This window comes from Chiloscyllium plagiosum, unplaced genomic scaffold, assembly GCF_004010195.1.
Source record: "Chiloscyllium plagiosum isolate BGI_BamShark_2017 unplaced genomic scaffold, ASM401019v2 scaf_65, whole genome shotgun sequence".
NCBI classification, from domain to species: domain Eukaryota; kingdom Metazoa; phylum Chordata; class Chondrichthyes; order Orectolobiformes; family Hemiscylliidae; genus Chiloscyllium; species Chiloscyllium plagiosum.
Window position 1 is genome coordinate 50,719 of NW_025215308.1, and position 15,291 is coordinate 66,009.

Genomic DNA, 15,291 nt, shown 5'->3' on the forward strand with positions numbered 1-15,291 from the left:
AGCCCATCCCTCCACCCCCCACCCTCGTTAGTCAGGCTTCTTATTTTTAAAAAACGCTTTCCCTTCCATTGAGGTAGGTGCTCTGATCTACCAACATCCTGGGGGTTATCATTGACCAGAAACTCCTCAACTGGACTCACCACAGACACACAGTGGCTAAAGAGCATGTCAGAGGTGAGGAATACTGCAGTGAGTAACTCACCTCCTGACTCCTCAAAGCCTGTCCACCATCTACAAGGCACAAGTCCCGAGTGTGGTGCAATACTCCCCACTTGCTGAGCTGGGGGCTGCTCCAACAACACTCAAGAGATTTCACACCATCCAGGACAAACCAGCTCCTTGATTGACACCACAACCTCAAGCATCCACTCCCTCCACCCCCGACGCTCAGTAGCAGCAGTGTGTCCTGTCTACAAGATGCACTTCAGACATTCACCAAAGATCCTCAGACAGCACCTTCCAAACCCACCACCACTTTCACCGAGGAGGACAAGGGCAGCAGATACAGGGGAATACCGTCACGCGAAAGTTCCTCTCAAAGTCATTCGCCATTCTGATTTGGAAAAATATCACCGTTCCTTCACTGTCACTGGGTCACAATCCTGGAACTCCCTTCCTTGCTCGATGTGGCCATCTCTTACAACACAGTGCATTCTACCAACTCTGTCTCTGACTTACTGACTCTCTGGGGACAGCTGTTTGAGGCCCTCCCTTTCTGCTCGTAATTCCAGTGTCAGTTGATGAGGTACCAACTGCACATTTGTCAAAAAATGGAGACCGTCTGTATCTGCGTTTGTCATGTTTTGTGTCTTTGTCCCTGTCTCTGATGACGGTGGCTCAGTGGTTAGCACTGCTGCCTGTCTGCGCCAGGGACCCAGGTTCAATTCCAGCCTCAGTCTGAGTGGCGTTTGCTCATTCTCCCTGTGTCTGCGTGAGTTTCCTCTGGGTGCTCCGATGTCCTCCCACAGTCAAAACATGTGCAGGTTAGGGTGAATTGGCCATGCTAAATTACCCATAGTGTTCAGGGGTGTGTAGGTTAGGGTGAATTGGCCGTGCTAAACTACCCATAGTGTTCAGGGGTGTGTAGGTTAGGGTGAATTGTGTCCATGTTAAATTACCCATAGTGCTCAGGGATGTGTAAGTTAGGGTGACTTGGCCATGCTAAACTACCCATAGTGTTCAGGGATGTGAAGGTTAGGGTGACTTGGCCATGCTAAACTACCCATAGTGTTTAGGGGTGTGTAGGTTAGGGTGAATTGGCCATTCTAAATTACCCCATAGTATTCAGGGATGTGTAGGTTAGGGTGAATTGGCCATGCTAAATTACCCATAGTGTTCAGGGATGTGAAGGTTAGGGTGAATTGGCCATTCTAAATTACCCCATAGTGTTCAGGGATGTGTAGGTTAGGGTGAATTGGCCATGCTAAATTACCCATAGTGTTCAGGGATGTGCAGGTTAGGGTGAATTGTGTCCATGCTAAATTACCCATAGTGTTCAGGGATGTGAAGGTTAGGGTGAATTGGCCATGCTAAATTACCCATAGTGTTCAGGGATGTGTAGGTTCGGGTAAATTGACCATACTAAATTACCCATAGTGTTCAGGGATGTATAGGTTAGGGTGAATTGGCCATGAGTGTTCAGGGATGTGTAGGTTCGGGTAAATTGGCCATGCTAAATTACCCATAGTGTTCAGGGATGTATAGGTTAGGGTGAATTGGCCATGCTAAATTACCCATAGTGTTTAGGGTGTGTAGGTTAGGGTAAATTGGCCACGCTAAATTACCCATAGTATTCAGGGATGTGTAGGTTCGGGTGAATTGGCCATGCTAAATTACCCATAGTGTTCATGGATGTGTAGATTAGGGTGAATTGGCCATGCTAAATTGCCCATAATGTTCAGGCATGTGTAGGTTAGGGTGAATTGTGTCCATGCTAAGTTACCCATAGTGTTCAGGGATGTGCAGGTTCAGGTGAATTGGCCATGCTTAATTACCCATAGTGTTCAGGGATGTATAGGTTAGGGTGAATTGGCCATGCTAAATTACCCATAGTGTTCAGGGATGTATAGGTTAGGGTGAATTGGCCATGCTAAATTACCCGACTCACTTTCTCCTCCATGCTAAGTTACCCATAGTGTTCAGGGATGTGCAGGTTCAGGTGAATTGGCCATGCTAAGTTACCCCATAGTGTTCAGGGATGTGCAGGTTCGGGTGAATTGGCCATGCTAAATTACCCATAGTGTTCAGGGGTATGTAGGTGAGGGTGAATTGGTCGTGCTAAATTACCCATAGTGTTCAGGATGTGTAAGCTCGGTCAGTCAGGTTAGTCAGAGGTAAACGTAATGTAATAAGGTCGGGGAATGGGTTTGGATCGGGTTACTCTTCAGAGGGTCGGTGTGGGCTTGTTAGGCAGAAGGGCCTGTTTCCACACTGTCGGGATTCTATGATCTGCTGAAACCCTTGTCCATGGCTTTGCAATCTCTGGCCATGACCATTTCAAATCACCCCAGCTCACCTCCTGAAACTTGAGGTTACCCAAAACTCTGCTGTCTATGTCTTAACTCATTAATTCCCAATAATTCATTACTCCTGTGCTTGTTAACCACATTGACTCTAAGTTAAGTAATTTGTCTATTTTAAAATTCAAATCTAATTTCAAATACCTTCATGGTTTTGCCCCTTCCTACTCTGTAACCTTTTCCAATCCCAAAGCTGCCCAAGATGTTCAGTGCTGATGTCTTGATTTTCCCCATTTTTACTTGGTATCCTATTGGATGTGGAGCCTTCCACTTCTGGAACATTAACACTGGAATTCCTTCCATAAACGTCTTTGGTACTCAACCTTTCTTTCGTCTTTAAGATGTACTTTAAAACTAACCTCTTTGACCGGGATTTTGGTCATCTGACCTCGCTGTTATTCAAGCTATTTCACAGAATGTGGGCCTCACTGGTAGTTGCCCTTGAGAAGCTGACACTGAGCTGTTGCCTTGAATTTCCATCATCTGTGTGGGGTTGATACACCCACAATGTTTCTGGAAAGGGCACTCCAGGATTTTGACCTGGAAGAACAGCAATAAATTTCCAATGGAGGGTGACTATCATGGAGGGGAATTTGCATGTATGGTGCTCCCATGTATCTGCTGCCCCTTGTCCTTCCAGCTGACACAGGGCACAGGTTTGGAAGGCACTGTTTTGTTGTGTGGAATGTGGTCTTTCAGTATTCCTGTGAAGCACCTGTGTTTTTTGCCATTCTGAAGCTGCTACACATATGCAATTTGTTGTTGGCTTCATACGTTTCACTTCTTGTTTCCCTCAGACTATGAGTTGATGGTGAACCCCAAAGTTTTCCCTCAGGTGAAGCTGGGCGACATTGTGGAGATTGCACATATTAATGATGAGTACAGGTAAATACACCAGCTTGGTTGCAGTGAATTGCTTTCAGTTGAATGTTACTACTTATGAGGCACAGAACCTTTCTTGTTACATGTGCAACACAAAAGGTTTAGTGTATTATTTCTGTGATTAACTTCCAGAGTTACAATATCTTTAAACAGTCAAAAACAGTTTGGTGCTGTTGTGCTGGATGAGCAGCAACACATTTTTTCTTTGCTCGAACTAAATTAGACCGGGGTTGAAAAATTGGTGTGGGTGTGCAGGAATATTGGAAGGTGACTTACATGGGTCTCGTGCATTACTGATGTCCGCATCGATCTTCATATAGTTATACAGCACAGAAACAGACCCTTTTGGTCCAATCAGTCCACACTATGTTCTAAAATTAAACTAGTCCCACCTGCCTGCGCTTAGCCCATATCCATCTAAATCTTTTCTATTCATGTCGCTGTCCAAATGCTTTTTAAATCTTGTAACTGTGCCTGCATCCAGCACTTTCTCTGGCAGTTCATTCCACAACAAACCAGTCTCTATATATAAAGTTGCCCCTTATATCCCTTTTAAATCTTTCTCCTCTCATCTTAACAATATGCCTCTAGTTTTGAACTCCCCATCCTAGGGAAAAGATCATTGCTATTGTCCCTTAGCTTTGTCCCTTCTGATTTTATAAACCTCACTAAGGCCCCTCCTCGACCTCCTATGCTCTAGTGAAAGAAGCCCCAAGCCCTTCCAGTCTATTTGTGATATCTCAAACACTTCATTCCCAGCCACATTCTGTTAAATCTCTTCTGAACCCTCTCCAGTTTAATGATACCCTTTCTATAACCTATTTGTGTCACCTCATCCCAGTGTGGCATCAGGGTTGGGTGCCAGATGGGAGTGGTTGAGGATGAGTTGCCGTGTCCTGTGACTCTACACTTGAAGTGCAGCACTGACTGAGAGTTGGATCATCTGGCTGTTTCAGTTTTTTTTAAGATTAGATTACTTACAATGTGGAAACAGGCCCTTCAGCCCAACATGTCCACACTGACCCGCCGAAGCGCACGCACCCAGGCCCATTCCCTTACATTTACCCCTGCACCAACACTACGGGTAATTTAGCATGGCCAAGTCACCTAACCTGCACATTTTTGGACTGTGGGAGGAAACCGGAGCACCCGGAGGAAACCCACACAGATACGGGGAGAACGTGCAAACTCCACACAGACAGTTGCCAGAGGCGGGAATTGAACCCGGGTCTCTGGCGCTGTGAGGCAGCAGTGCTAACCACTGTGCCACACGTTTGCAGGAAGGGAAGGAACTGAAGATGAGGAGGAGTAAGTAACTTAAAAACAGGAGGACGAGATGTAAATATTACCTCAGACCTTTGAGTAGTTGGGACATCACGTAGAGGATGCTGGTGAGGTCTTTTCTGGAGTACCGTGTCCAGTTGTGGTCGTACTGTTAATATTATTAACAGGAGAGGCTTCAGAAAAGATTTACCAGGATGTTGCTGGGAATGGAAGGTTTGAGTTATAAAAATAGACTGGAAAGGCTGGAACATTTTCCACTGGACTGCGGGAGGTTCAGGGGTGACCATATACATAGGTTTGTAATATCATGAAAGGCATCGAGAAGGTGAATGGCAACGTTCTTTCCCTTACGGTGGGAGAGTTTATTACAAGGGGGCGTACATTTAAGGTGAGAGGTGAAAGATTTAAAAGAGACGGGAGGCGCAACCTTTTTACACAGCATGATTCGTGTGTGGAATGAACTTCCAGAGGAAGCAGTGGATGGGGGTCATAGGGTGTAGGTTTGCTCGCTGAGCTGTAGGTTTGATATCCAGGCGTTTCATTACCTGGCTCGGTAACATCATCAGTGGCGACCTCCAAGTGAAGCGAAGCTGTTGTCTCCTGCTTTCTATTTATATCTTTCTCCTGGATGGGGTTCCTGGGGTTTGTGGTGATGTAATTTCCTGTTCGTTTTCTGAGGGGATGATAGATGGCATCTAGATCTATGTGTTTGTTTATGGCGTTGTGGTTGGAGTGCCAGGCCTCTAGGAATTCTCTGGCATGTCTTTGCTTAGCCTGCCCCAGGATAGCTGTGTTGTCCCAGTCGAAATGGTGTTTTTTTCATCCGTGTGTAGGGCTATGAGGGAGAGGGAGGTCGTGACTTTTTGTGGCTAGCTGGTGTTCGTGTGGCCTGGTGGCTAACTTTCTTCCTGTTTGTCCTACATAGTGTTTGTGGCAGTCCTTGCATGGAATTTTGTAGATGATGTTGGTTTTGTCCATGGGTTGTACTGGGTCTTTTTTTAAGTTTGTTAGTTTTTGTTTGAGAATGTTGGTGGGTTTGTGTGCTACTAGGATTCTGAGGGGCCTTAGTAGTCTGGCTGTCATTTCTGAAACTTCTTTGATGTATGGTAAGGTGGTTAGGGTTTCTGGCTGTGTTTGGTCTGCTTGTCGTGGTTTGTTCTTGAGGAATCTGCGGACTGTATTTTTTGAGTATCTGTTCTTCTTGAATACGTTGTATAGGTGCTTCTCCTTTGTTTTCCAAAGTTCGTCAGTGCTGCAGTGGGGGTCATGAGTAGGAAAGGTTTAGATGGATAATGGCCAAGTGTATGCAGGTTTAATTTGAATGCATGGTTAGCATGGACTGATTGGACCGAAGGGTCTGTTTCTGTGCTGTGTAACTCTGAGCAATCTCTCTACTCTCAACCAGGACTGGCCAAAAGTGGCTGATATTGTGGGGCGGTCACTCTGATCCTTCAATCCCAGTTCATTTCTTAGCGAGGCTCAATGTGCTGTTGGGAAGGTGGATTTTGCAAAACTGCAGGGAGCGGCTGTACCTTGGGTGTTCTGATGTGGTGAGTGGTCAGGGACAGGGGGGGGGCGGCGTGACTCCGCAAGTGAGGCAGGTCGAGGAGGCACCTCGAGGACAGGTGTGCAGCAGTGTCAGCCTCTGCAACAAGTTTGAGTTCCTCTCAGTTTGAGAGTGGGGGCTGTGGGACGGATGAGCGAATTGATCACGGTACGGGAAGCCATTCCAGCAGGAGAAGGAGGGGGGGAGAGCAGGCAGGAAAGTGGCAGTCGTAGGGGACTGCACGGTCGGGGGATGGACACTGCAACAAAGAGTATGGGTCCAGCCACTCTGTTCGCTATCCCCTGCCAGGGTTCAGGATACCTGCTGTGGGCTGGGAGGGAGACAATGCAGTTGTCATTTTACAAATTACTTATCTTCCCTTTCCCCGTACATGGAGCATAATCATTGTTATATTGTCTCTTTTATTCACAGCCCGCTGCTTCTTCAGGTGAAATCTTTGAAAGAAGACTTGCAGAAAGGTAACCCGGTGAATTATTTTGCACCGTTTCCTGCAGTGGCTGGGCAAGAGTGGAATTTAGCAGGTGGTGAACACTGTTGGTGTTAAACAGGCTGATACAAACAAACAGTAACATCAGAGCTAAGACTGGGGTGACCACTAATTTTACACACGTCACCGAATTGGTATTGTGAAGTCAGAACTGAGTTTGGATCAATCACAGATGGGAGTGTATCACTGGATCAGTGACCTCCAGAAACTCAGGCTAATGCTCTGAGTCATGGGTTCAAATCCCAAATCTGGTGGAATTTTATATTTAATAATAACCTCAGAAGGTTGATCTTGAAATTATCACCAATTAACAATTCATCTGGTTCACTAACATCCATTACAGAAGGAAATCTTTACCTTCTTACCTGGTGAGGTGTGATCCCAAACCCCTAATCTTGTGGCTGGTCCTTTAAAGTGCCCCCTGAAATGTCCGAGCGGTTTACCACCACGTTCTTAAAGACAAATTGGACAGGTAGCAAACGCCAGCAATGCCCACATCACAAGGATGAATTTTCTTTTTAAAAATCAACACACATGGGAAAAGAGTCTTTCTCCATTCTCAAAGCTGCTTATGGTCGAGGAGTTTTGCATTGCAGAGGTAGGACGTGTAAGGAAGACAGATGCCAAATTTAAAATGCGTCGGAAGACGAGAACATTGACATGTTACAAAAGGGAAGTGTGGTACTTTCCACAGGGCCTTACCTGTGAAGAAGAGGAAGGCCTAGCTATGTTGTTGTTGACTGAGGGAAGAACACTAGCGCAGGCAAGAGCAGGAATCGCTGCACCTCTTCAAATATTAAACTTTAAAACAGAAACAGACACCTGTGGATGCTGGAAATCTAAAATGATGGCAGAAAATGTTGACATTCTCAGCAGTCCAGGCACACACAGTGGACAGAAAGTAAAGGTGCTTTTCTTCATTCATTGGCGTCGCTGGCTGGGCCTACCCATCCCAAAATGCCCCTTGAGAAGGTGGTGGTGAGCTGCCTTTTGAACTGCTGCAATCCATGTGATTGCATTGACCCACAATACCGTTAGGGAGGGAATTCCAAGATTTTGACCCAGAGAAGAACCAGTGATGTATTTCCAAGACAGGATGGAGGGGAGATTGCAGGTGGTGGTGTTTCCACGTATCTGCTGCCCTTGTCCTCCTCGGTGAAAGTGGTGGTGGGTTTGGAAGGTGCTGTCTGAGGATCTTTGGTGATGTCTGAAATGCATCTTGTAGACAGTACACACTGCTGCTACTGAGCGTCGGTGGTGGAGGGAGTGGATGCTTGAGGATGTGGTGTCAGTCAAGGAGCTGGTTTGTCCTGGATGGTGTGAAATCTCTTGAGTGTTGTTGGAGCAGCCCCCAGCTCGGCAAGTGGGGAGTATTGCACCACACTCGGGACTTGTGCCTTGTAGATGGTGGACAGGCTTTGAGGAGTCAGGAGGTGAGTTACTCACTGCAGTATTCCTCACCTCTGACATGCTCTTGTAGTCACTGTGTTTATGTGGCCAGTCCAGTGAGTTTTTGGTCAATGGTTCAAGCTGGGTGTTTTTGGAAGAGCCTTGCTGAGTGGCTTGAGCTTTTTCTATTTCTATTTGAAAGTAACAGTTCTGGGTTTATTTAGTTATCTGCTGGGATCCCTGGGGTAACCCTGTCGCACTATAGTGGGTTCTACGTCTAATTAATCACCCATTCCCCCTTCCAGGGCAGGCTACAGACAGCAGCTGTGAGCTGAAGTGACCCTAACGCCTCTGGAGTGAGACCAAGGGTAGGCTCCAAATCTGTGATAGTGAGGCACAGAGGAAAACCTCTGTCCCTGCTTTGATGCATTCAGTAAATCTTCTTCTGCCGAGCTCTTCCAGTCAGGAGGTGCTGGCTTAGGCTCTCTCCCTGTTACAAAGCTTCATTTGTACTGACGATAAACATGGGAGGTCAGACAGGAGCACGGGTGTGCTGTTCGGCCCCTCGAGTCTGTCCCAGCTCTGTCTGGATCCCATATGACCTTTACCTCTAGATCAGCCAATCTGTGACTGTTCAATGATTGAACTTCTAGAGCTCTCTGGGCTCAACCATTCCAAAGATTCTTCACCCTCTATGTGAAGAAATTCCCCCTCATCTCAGTCCTCACCGGCTGATGTCCTTAATCCGAGACTACCTGCCCTGTTTGTGGACCTAACCTGGAGAAACAGCCTTCCTGAATCTAAGGCTTCTATGGTCTGATCTCTCCCTTCAGCTTCCTCTTTATTAACTTTGCTCTCTCTCTCTCTCTCTCCCCTAATCCTTTTCAAAATTCCTGTTTCCTTGTGTATTTAGCTCCATATCTCATTCCGGCTTTAGTGTCGCCCCCATGACTTTATTTTTTGATAAATTCTTGTAAACTTTTCTCCTCAGACTTCCATTGCTGCTTTGAAGGTCTGTCCAGTTCCAACCTTACCAGCTACAGTTATTCCCCAATTCTCTACTTTGTGTGTGTGTGTGTGTGTGTGTGTGTGTGTGTGTTATAGTTAGGTTTATAGTTAGGTTGGTTTATTGTAGGTGCAGTTCCAGCAGCCAGCCGCCTGTGCAGAGGTTCAGCAGCAGGATGTCCAAGAACCTTTATGGACGGCAAAAATAGTTGTGCAGCAGCTTTGTTTTCTTCAAATAAAATCTCATCAGTATGTCTGGGGTGGGGGAGGGGGCATGGAAATAAATTCTTTTTGAGGCTCGTTATGACATAAATATAATTACATATCCTGTTGTTTGCCTCAGAAACTATTAGTGTGGACCAGACTGTGGCCCAGGTGTTTAAACTTCGGGCTTACCAGGATGTCTATGTCAATATTGTGGATCCCAAGGTGAGTGATGTGTTTTGTTTTTATCTCCTGCACTTATTTCTCCACCACCTGTACATTGTTATCTTAGAATTATAGAATCCCCACAGTGTGGAAACGGGCCATTGAGCCTACCAAGTCCACACCCTCTCTTCCCCTCCCCGCCTCGGGGAGGGTCTGAGAGGATAAGTAACTGGAATCCAGGCCGCTCTTTCTGAATGTTGTTTGATTCACACCCAACTCAATTTTTTTACTTGCAGTTAGTACCCAACAAAAAGGACCTTCTCTCTCTGGCCTGGCAGCCGCCTGTCTTCCATTTGGAAACTTTGCTCCTGTTTTGCAGAGTCACACAGCATGAAAACAGACCCCTCAGTCCATCGATTCCATGTTGACCATGCTCCGAAACTAAACTGGTCCCATTTGCCTGTATTCGGCCCAGCTCCCCGCAAAGCTTTGCGATTCATGTATTTATTTAAATGTCTTTTAAATGTTGTAACTGTACCCACCACTTCCTCTGGCAGATCATTCCGCACATGAACCACTCTCTGTGTGAAAAAATTGCCCCTCATACCCTTTTTAAAACTCTCCCCTCTCGCCTTAATAACACACCCTCGAGTTTTTCTTTGAGACATGCATGGTACAGACACCCGGTGATCTCTCACATTAAAAGCTTCACGGGGGAAGGGGGCAGGGTCTCTACATTTACCAGAGGGTAAATAGAGCTTGTTACATTGAGAGCTGTCCAATGCTCTGATGAGACTGTCTGGTTTTTGTGGGGTTTCTGTCTGTGTCTTTTTGAGGGTAAAATGCGTGGGAGTATCAGGAGATGTATGTATTTCATGGTAACCCTCTCCTCCCCCTGTTATTTATGAATGTACCCCAGATTTCAGTGTGTTCACTGGTTGTGTTAAAAGATGATGTTTTTGGAAGCTGGGTATTAATTTCCAACTGGCTGTAATTGCGCTCTTGTGGGTGCTCACTGTCTGAATCTGTAACAGGATGTGGCGCTTGACCTGGTGGAGCTTACCTTCAAGGACCAGTACATTGGACGCAGTGACATGTGGCGGTTAAAGAAAAACCTGGTAAGTTGGAGATCAGTTTTCAGTTCACTGTGGCCATGGACTGCTTCTGAGTTCCTTTCTTCGGTCGATAAACAGATCACCTCTGCCTGCTTGTTGCACTCACCTTTGGAACAGAAACCCAATGGTGCTGGAAAAGCACAGCAGGCCAGGCAGCATCCGAGGAGCAGGAAAATTGACGTTTCAGGCAAAAGCCCTTCATCATCATCATCATCGTCATTCCTGATGAAGGGCTTTTGCCTGAACCTTTGATTTTCCTGCTCCCCAGATGCAGCCTGACCTGCTGTGCTTTTCCAGCACCACTCTGATCTAAACCTCTAGTTTCCAGCATCTGCAGCCCTCACTTTTGCCTTCGGAACAGAAGCAGCCCACTCAGCTCTTCAGGTCTGTTCCACGTTTCAGTCCAATCGCAGCTGATCTGGACTCCAAAACAAAAGAAATCTTGTAGCTTTAATGCCAATCTACACCCCCCCCCACACCCCAAAATCCATCTATCAAATTGCAGTTGTGAAATGTTCAATTCACTGCATTTCTTGTGTTTCTCTTCCAGGTTAACACCTGTGCCTATGTCACTCAGAAGGTGGAATTTGCTGGAATAAGGTCAGATTTGTCGTTCTCTAGCATTTCCAATTTGGAAATAGACAGGAGCATTGGAATGTGGCACTTATCAGTTGTTGGTGTATTATTTTGTCCTCCATTTTGGAGCCTCAATCTGGGATACACACAGGCGGGGCTCGTGGCGTTGCCGGGAGCAACGTGTAGAAGTAGCTGCAGTCAAGGGTCATGTCTCTCTCATGTCCCTTTGCAGCTGGTTCCTGATCGACTTCATACACTCTCAGTGGCAGGTAACCTGCCTTTTCTGAATCATTGATAGACAGGCAGGAGGCAGGGGCTGGGAAGGGAGTCGGGGGATGGGGAGGGAGGTTATTTGAAATTGGAGAACTCAATGTTGAGTCCTCTGGGCTGTAGGCTGCCCAGGCGGAGGATGGGGTGGTGTTCCTCTAATTTGAGGTTTGGTTTGTTGTGGCAATGGAGGAGACCAAGGATGGTCATGTCAGAGAGGGAGTGGGAAGGCCGCAGCTGGAATATTGTGTTCAATTCTGCACGCCACATGTTAGGAAAGGTGCCAGTGCTTTTGCGAAGGTCCGGAACAGATTTCTGGAGACTATGCCAGGATCGAAAGACCTCAGATGTGTTGAGTCACTGGAGGAGCTGAGATTGCTCTCTTTAGAACAGAGAAGAGATTCAACAGAGGTGTTAACAATTGTGATGGGATTTGAAAAGGTGAGGGAAGAAGTTGTTTGGAACAGCTTGGAATAACCAGATGGCACAAACTGATGAAAGCTATAGCAGTTTGATTTGGATCGTAGAATTGAGCCAGATGGGTGGAGGTCAGTTCTGTAAAGCTTTGTTTTTGAACAGTTCAGAAAATAGTCGGAAACCATGACCAAAGTCCATCAACTCTAAGAAGGCATATGACTGCAGCCAGCGGTCTGGGAAAGCCCCTGGAGTGTTAAATGGGTGGAATGTCCGTCGTGCTGAGTTTACGACAGCTAAGAAAGTCATTCATTTCAGTTTTGAGTTCAGAACAGAAGGTTCATGGTCTCAGTTCAGGAGGGTCAGGAATTCAGATCAGAAGAGCCAAAAGGGGGCTCCTCGGGGAACCAGTTTAAGTTCAAAGAAGTCAGGCACAATTCTGAAGCGTTTTGGTTTTATGGAGTTTTCAAATGAGGCGAATTTGAATAGAAGTCTTCAAATTGTTAGAACTGAGAAAGTTTAGGCCGTCAGAATTGTGAAACATTTATGTTAACAGACTCCGAAAGGAATTGTCTAACTGTTCAATTGGGAACGAAACTGGGGAGGAGTCAGTTAAATAAAATTTGGAGTGAATATCTCTGGAATTGACTAATGTTGGTCGAGCTGAAAATGTGTTGCTGGAAAAGCGCAGCAGGTCAGGCAGCATCCAGGGAACAGGAGAATCGACGTTTCGGGCATGAGCCCTTCTTCAGGAATGAGGAGAGTGTGTCCAGCAGGCTAAGATAAAAGGTAGGGAGGAGGGACTTGGGGGAGGGGCGTTGGGAATGCGACAGGTGGAAGGAGGTCAAGGTGAGGGTGATAGGCCGGAGTTGGTCGAGACTTTGTTTTGCTTTTTATACGAAGCTCCTTCTAACTGTATCGCATACATGCACAACTTTTACTTTTCTATGCACTAAATTTATGTTCTGATTTGAAAGAACATCTACATAAAAATGTCAGCGATTAACCATCACAGTAACCAACTGCACGAGTTAAATATTTCATCTATCATGCTGGTTGCCGGTCAGTGATCACATTTGTCAAGTATTAAAGTTATGGTCCCAGCTGATAGTGCTAGTGGACAAGTCTGATCCCAGAATGAAACTTTGATAATTCTTTTTGCTCTAGTTAATATGGTGGCCATTCACTGAAATGAGGTCACATAAGGCTGCAAGGTTTCTTCAACAATAGAACAGAAGTTTATTAAACACACAGCAAAGCAAAATCTCATCCTGCTTCTGACACGACACATTCTAGAGACTGAAATCTCATAAAACTACTTGTCTATATCAAATCTTTCAGTTCGATCTGTTTTCCCCAGTTCTTCTCTGGGAAGTAATCTTATTTGAATACTCTCCAAACAGAGCTTAGACTTTCTCAGCTTTTAATAACCTGCAGTTTCCAACCAAACACATTTGGTTTGGAAGTTTCGTAATCCTAACTTTTATGCTGAGGTGACTGTGCTTTTCCTGAACTGTTCAGTACTCCTTTCCAGGAGAAAGACATTACTTACTTCTGACCCCAGGCAGGTTTCCTGTAAACAGCTCCTCAAGCTTTCAGTTTTTGGATTTTTAAATCTAAAATAGAATCATAGAGCTATACAACATGGAAACAGAGCCTTCAGTTCCATTCAACTATGCCAACCAGATATCCAAGGCCCTTATCCCTTTAAACCCTTCCTACTCATATACCCATCCAGATGCCTTTTCATTGTAATTATACCAGCCTCTACCATCTCCTCTGGCAGCTCATTCCCTACACACCCCACCCTCTATGAAAACGTTGTCCCTTAGCTCCCATTTGAATCTTACCCCGCTCACCTTAAACCTATGCCCTCTCGTTCTGGACTCCCCCGCCCCAGAAAAAATCCCTTAGCTATTCACCCTATCCATGCCCCTCATGATTTTATAAACCTCTATCAGGTCACCCCTCAGACGCCGACGCTCTGGGGAAAAGAGTCCCAGCCTATTCAGCCTCTCCCTATAGCTCAAACCCTCCAACCCCCGGCAACATCAGTGTAGATCTTTTGTGCACCCTTTCAATTTTAACAACATTTTTGCTACAGCAGGGAGACCAGAATTGAATGCAGTACTTCTGATTATTCTGAACTGAAAACAAGCTAATGACCTCCAATTTTTGTCCCACTGTCATAAATCACCGCCATAAAAAAAAACTTGCATTACATTTTCAGAAAGTCCGTGCTTTTTAAAAAATTAATTAATGGCAAGAGGGAGTCACTAGCTAGGCCCAGTATTGATTGCCTGTCCCTAATTGCCCACAGGGCAGTGAAGAGTCAACGCTTTGCAGTGGGGCTGGAGTCACATGTAGGCCAGACCAGGTAAGGATGGCTGTTTCCTCCTCTAAAGGGCTTTTCAACTTCCTTTCTAACACTGACATTGGCCTTTGTTCCTTTTATCATTCACAACAATAATCCAACATATGCTGCTATTTTAAAGTCAAAAATCTAAGACTGATTGCTAATATATGCATAAATCTCACACCTCACATCACATTATCATCAACTGGGATGACAACAGCAGAGTTATAGATATTGGCAAAGAACCAAAGAAGTTGTTTTAATACAAAAACAACTTGTGTTCATGTAGCACCTTTAACATAAATGTGTTAAGGTGCTTCTTTGGGCTGTTATAAAGCAAACTTTGACACAAAATCTTGACAGAAATACTAGGGTAGATGTCAGTGGTTTTTATGGCGTATCTTAAAGGAGGAAACGGAGAGAGAGGGAAAGAGAGCTTCAGAACACAAGAAATAGACGCAGGAGTAGGCCCTTCGAGCCTGCTCCACCATTCAGAAAGATCATGGCTGATCTTCTTGTGGACTCTGCTCCACTTACCACAACTCTGAATTCCTTTACTGTTCAAATGCTATCTATCTTTGCCTTAAAAACATTCAACAAGGAAACTTCAACTGCTTCACTGGGCAGGGAATTCCACTGGGCGGCACGGGTGGCTCACAATGCCAGGGACCCAGGTTCAATTCCACCCTCGGGTGACTGCCTGTGTGGAGTTTGCAGACATTCTCCCCGTGTCTGCGTGGGATTGTTCCGGGTGCTCCGGTTTCCTCCCACAGTCCAAAGATGTGCAGGTTAGGTCAATTGGCCATGCTAAATTGCCCCATAGTGTTCAGGGATGTGCAGGTTAGGGTGAATTGGCCATGCTAAATTGCCCCATAGTGTTCAGGGATGTGTAGGTTAGGGTGAATTGGCCATGCTAAATTGCCCCATAGTGTTCAGGGATGTGCAGGTTAGGGTGAATTGGCCATGCTAAATTGCCCCATAGTGTTCAGGGATGTGCAGGTTAGGGTGAATTGGCCATGCTAAATTGCCCCATAGTGTTCAGGGATGTGCAGGTTAGGGTG

General features: G+C 45.8%; 1 protein-coding gene across 1 annotated transcript; it reads left to right on the forward strand.

Annotated features, from left to right (window-relative positions):
* The first annotated feature begins 3,322 nt into the window (after positions 1 to 3,322).
* Positions 3,323 to 14,270, forward strand: LOC122548275 (GATOR complex protein DEPDC5-like). Its single transcript, XM_043686806.1, has 6 exons — positions 3,323 to 3,404; positions 6,664 to 6,710; positions 9,477 to 9,562; positions 10,537 to 10,620; positions 11,168 to 11,217; positions 14,195 to 14,270. The coding sequence occupies exons 1-6, from the start codon at positions 3,328 to 3,330 to the stop codon at positions 14,253 to 14,255; spliced, it is 405 nt and encodes a 134-aa protein (XP_043542741.1). The 5' UTR covers positions 3,323 to 3,327; the 3' UTR covers positions 14,256 to 14,270.
* The last annotated feature ends 1,021 nt before the right edge of the window (positions 14,271 to 15,291 follow it).

What these genes read in the sequence shown, in the direction of transcription:
- LOC122548275 (XM_043686806.1), top strand. Translation starts at nt 3,328, where the DNA reads ATGGTGAACCCCAAAGTTTTCCCTCAGGTGAAGCTGGGCGACATTGTG. An exon ending in GAAAGAAGACTTGCAGAAAG is followed by an intron (nt 6,711 to 9,476) that starts GTAACCCGGTGA and finishes TGTTTGCCTCAG; the next exon opens with AAACTATTAGTGTGGACCAG. An exon ending in GGCGGTTAAAGAAAAACCTG is followed by an intron (nt 10,621 to 11,167) that starts GTAAGTTGGAGA and finishes TTTCTCTTCCAG; the next exon opens with GTTAACACCTGTGCCTATGT.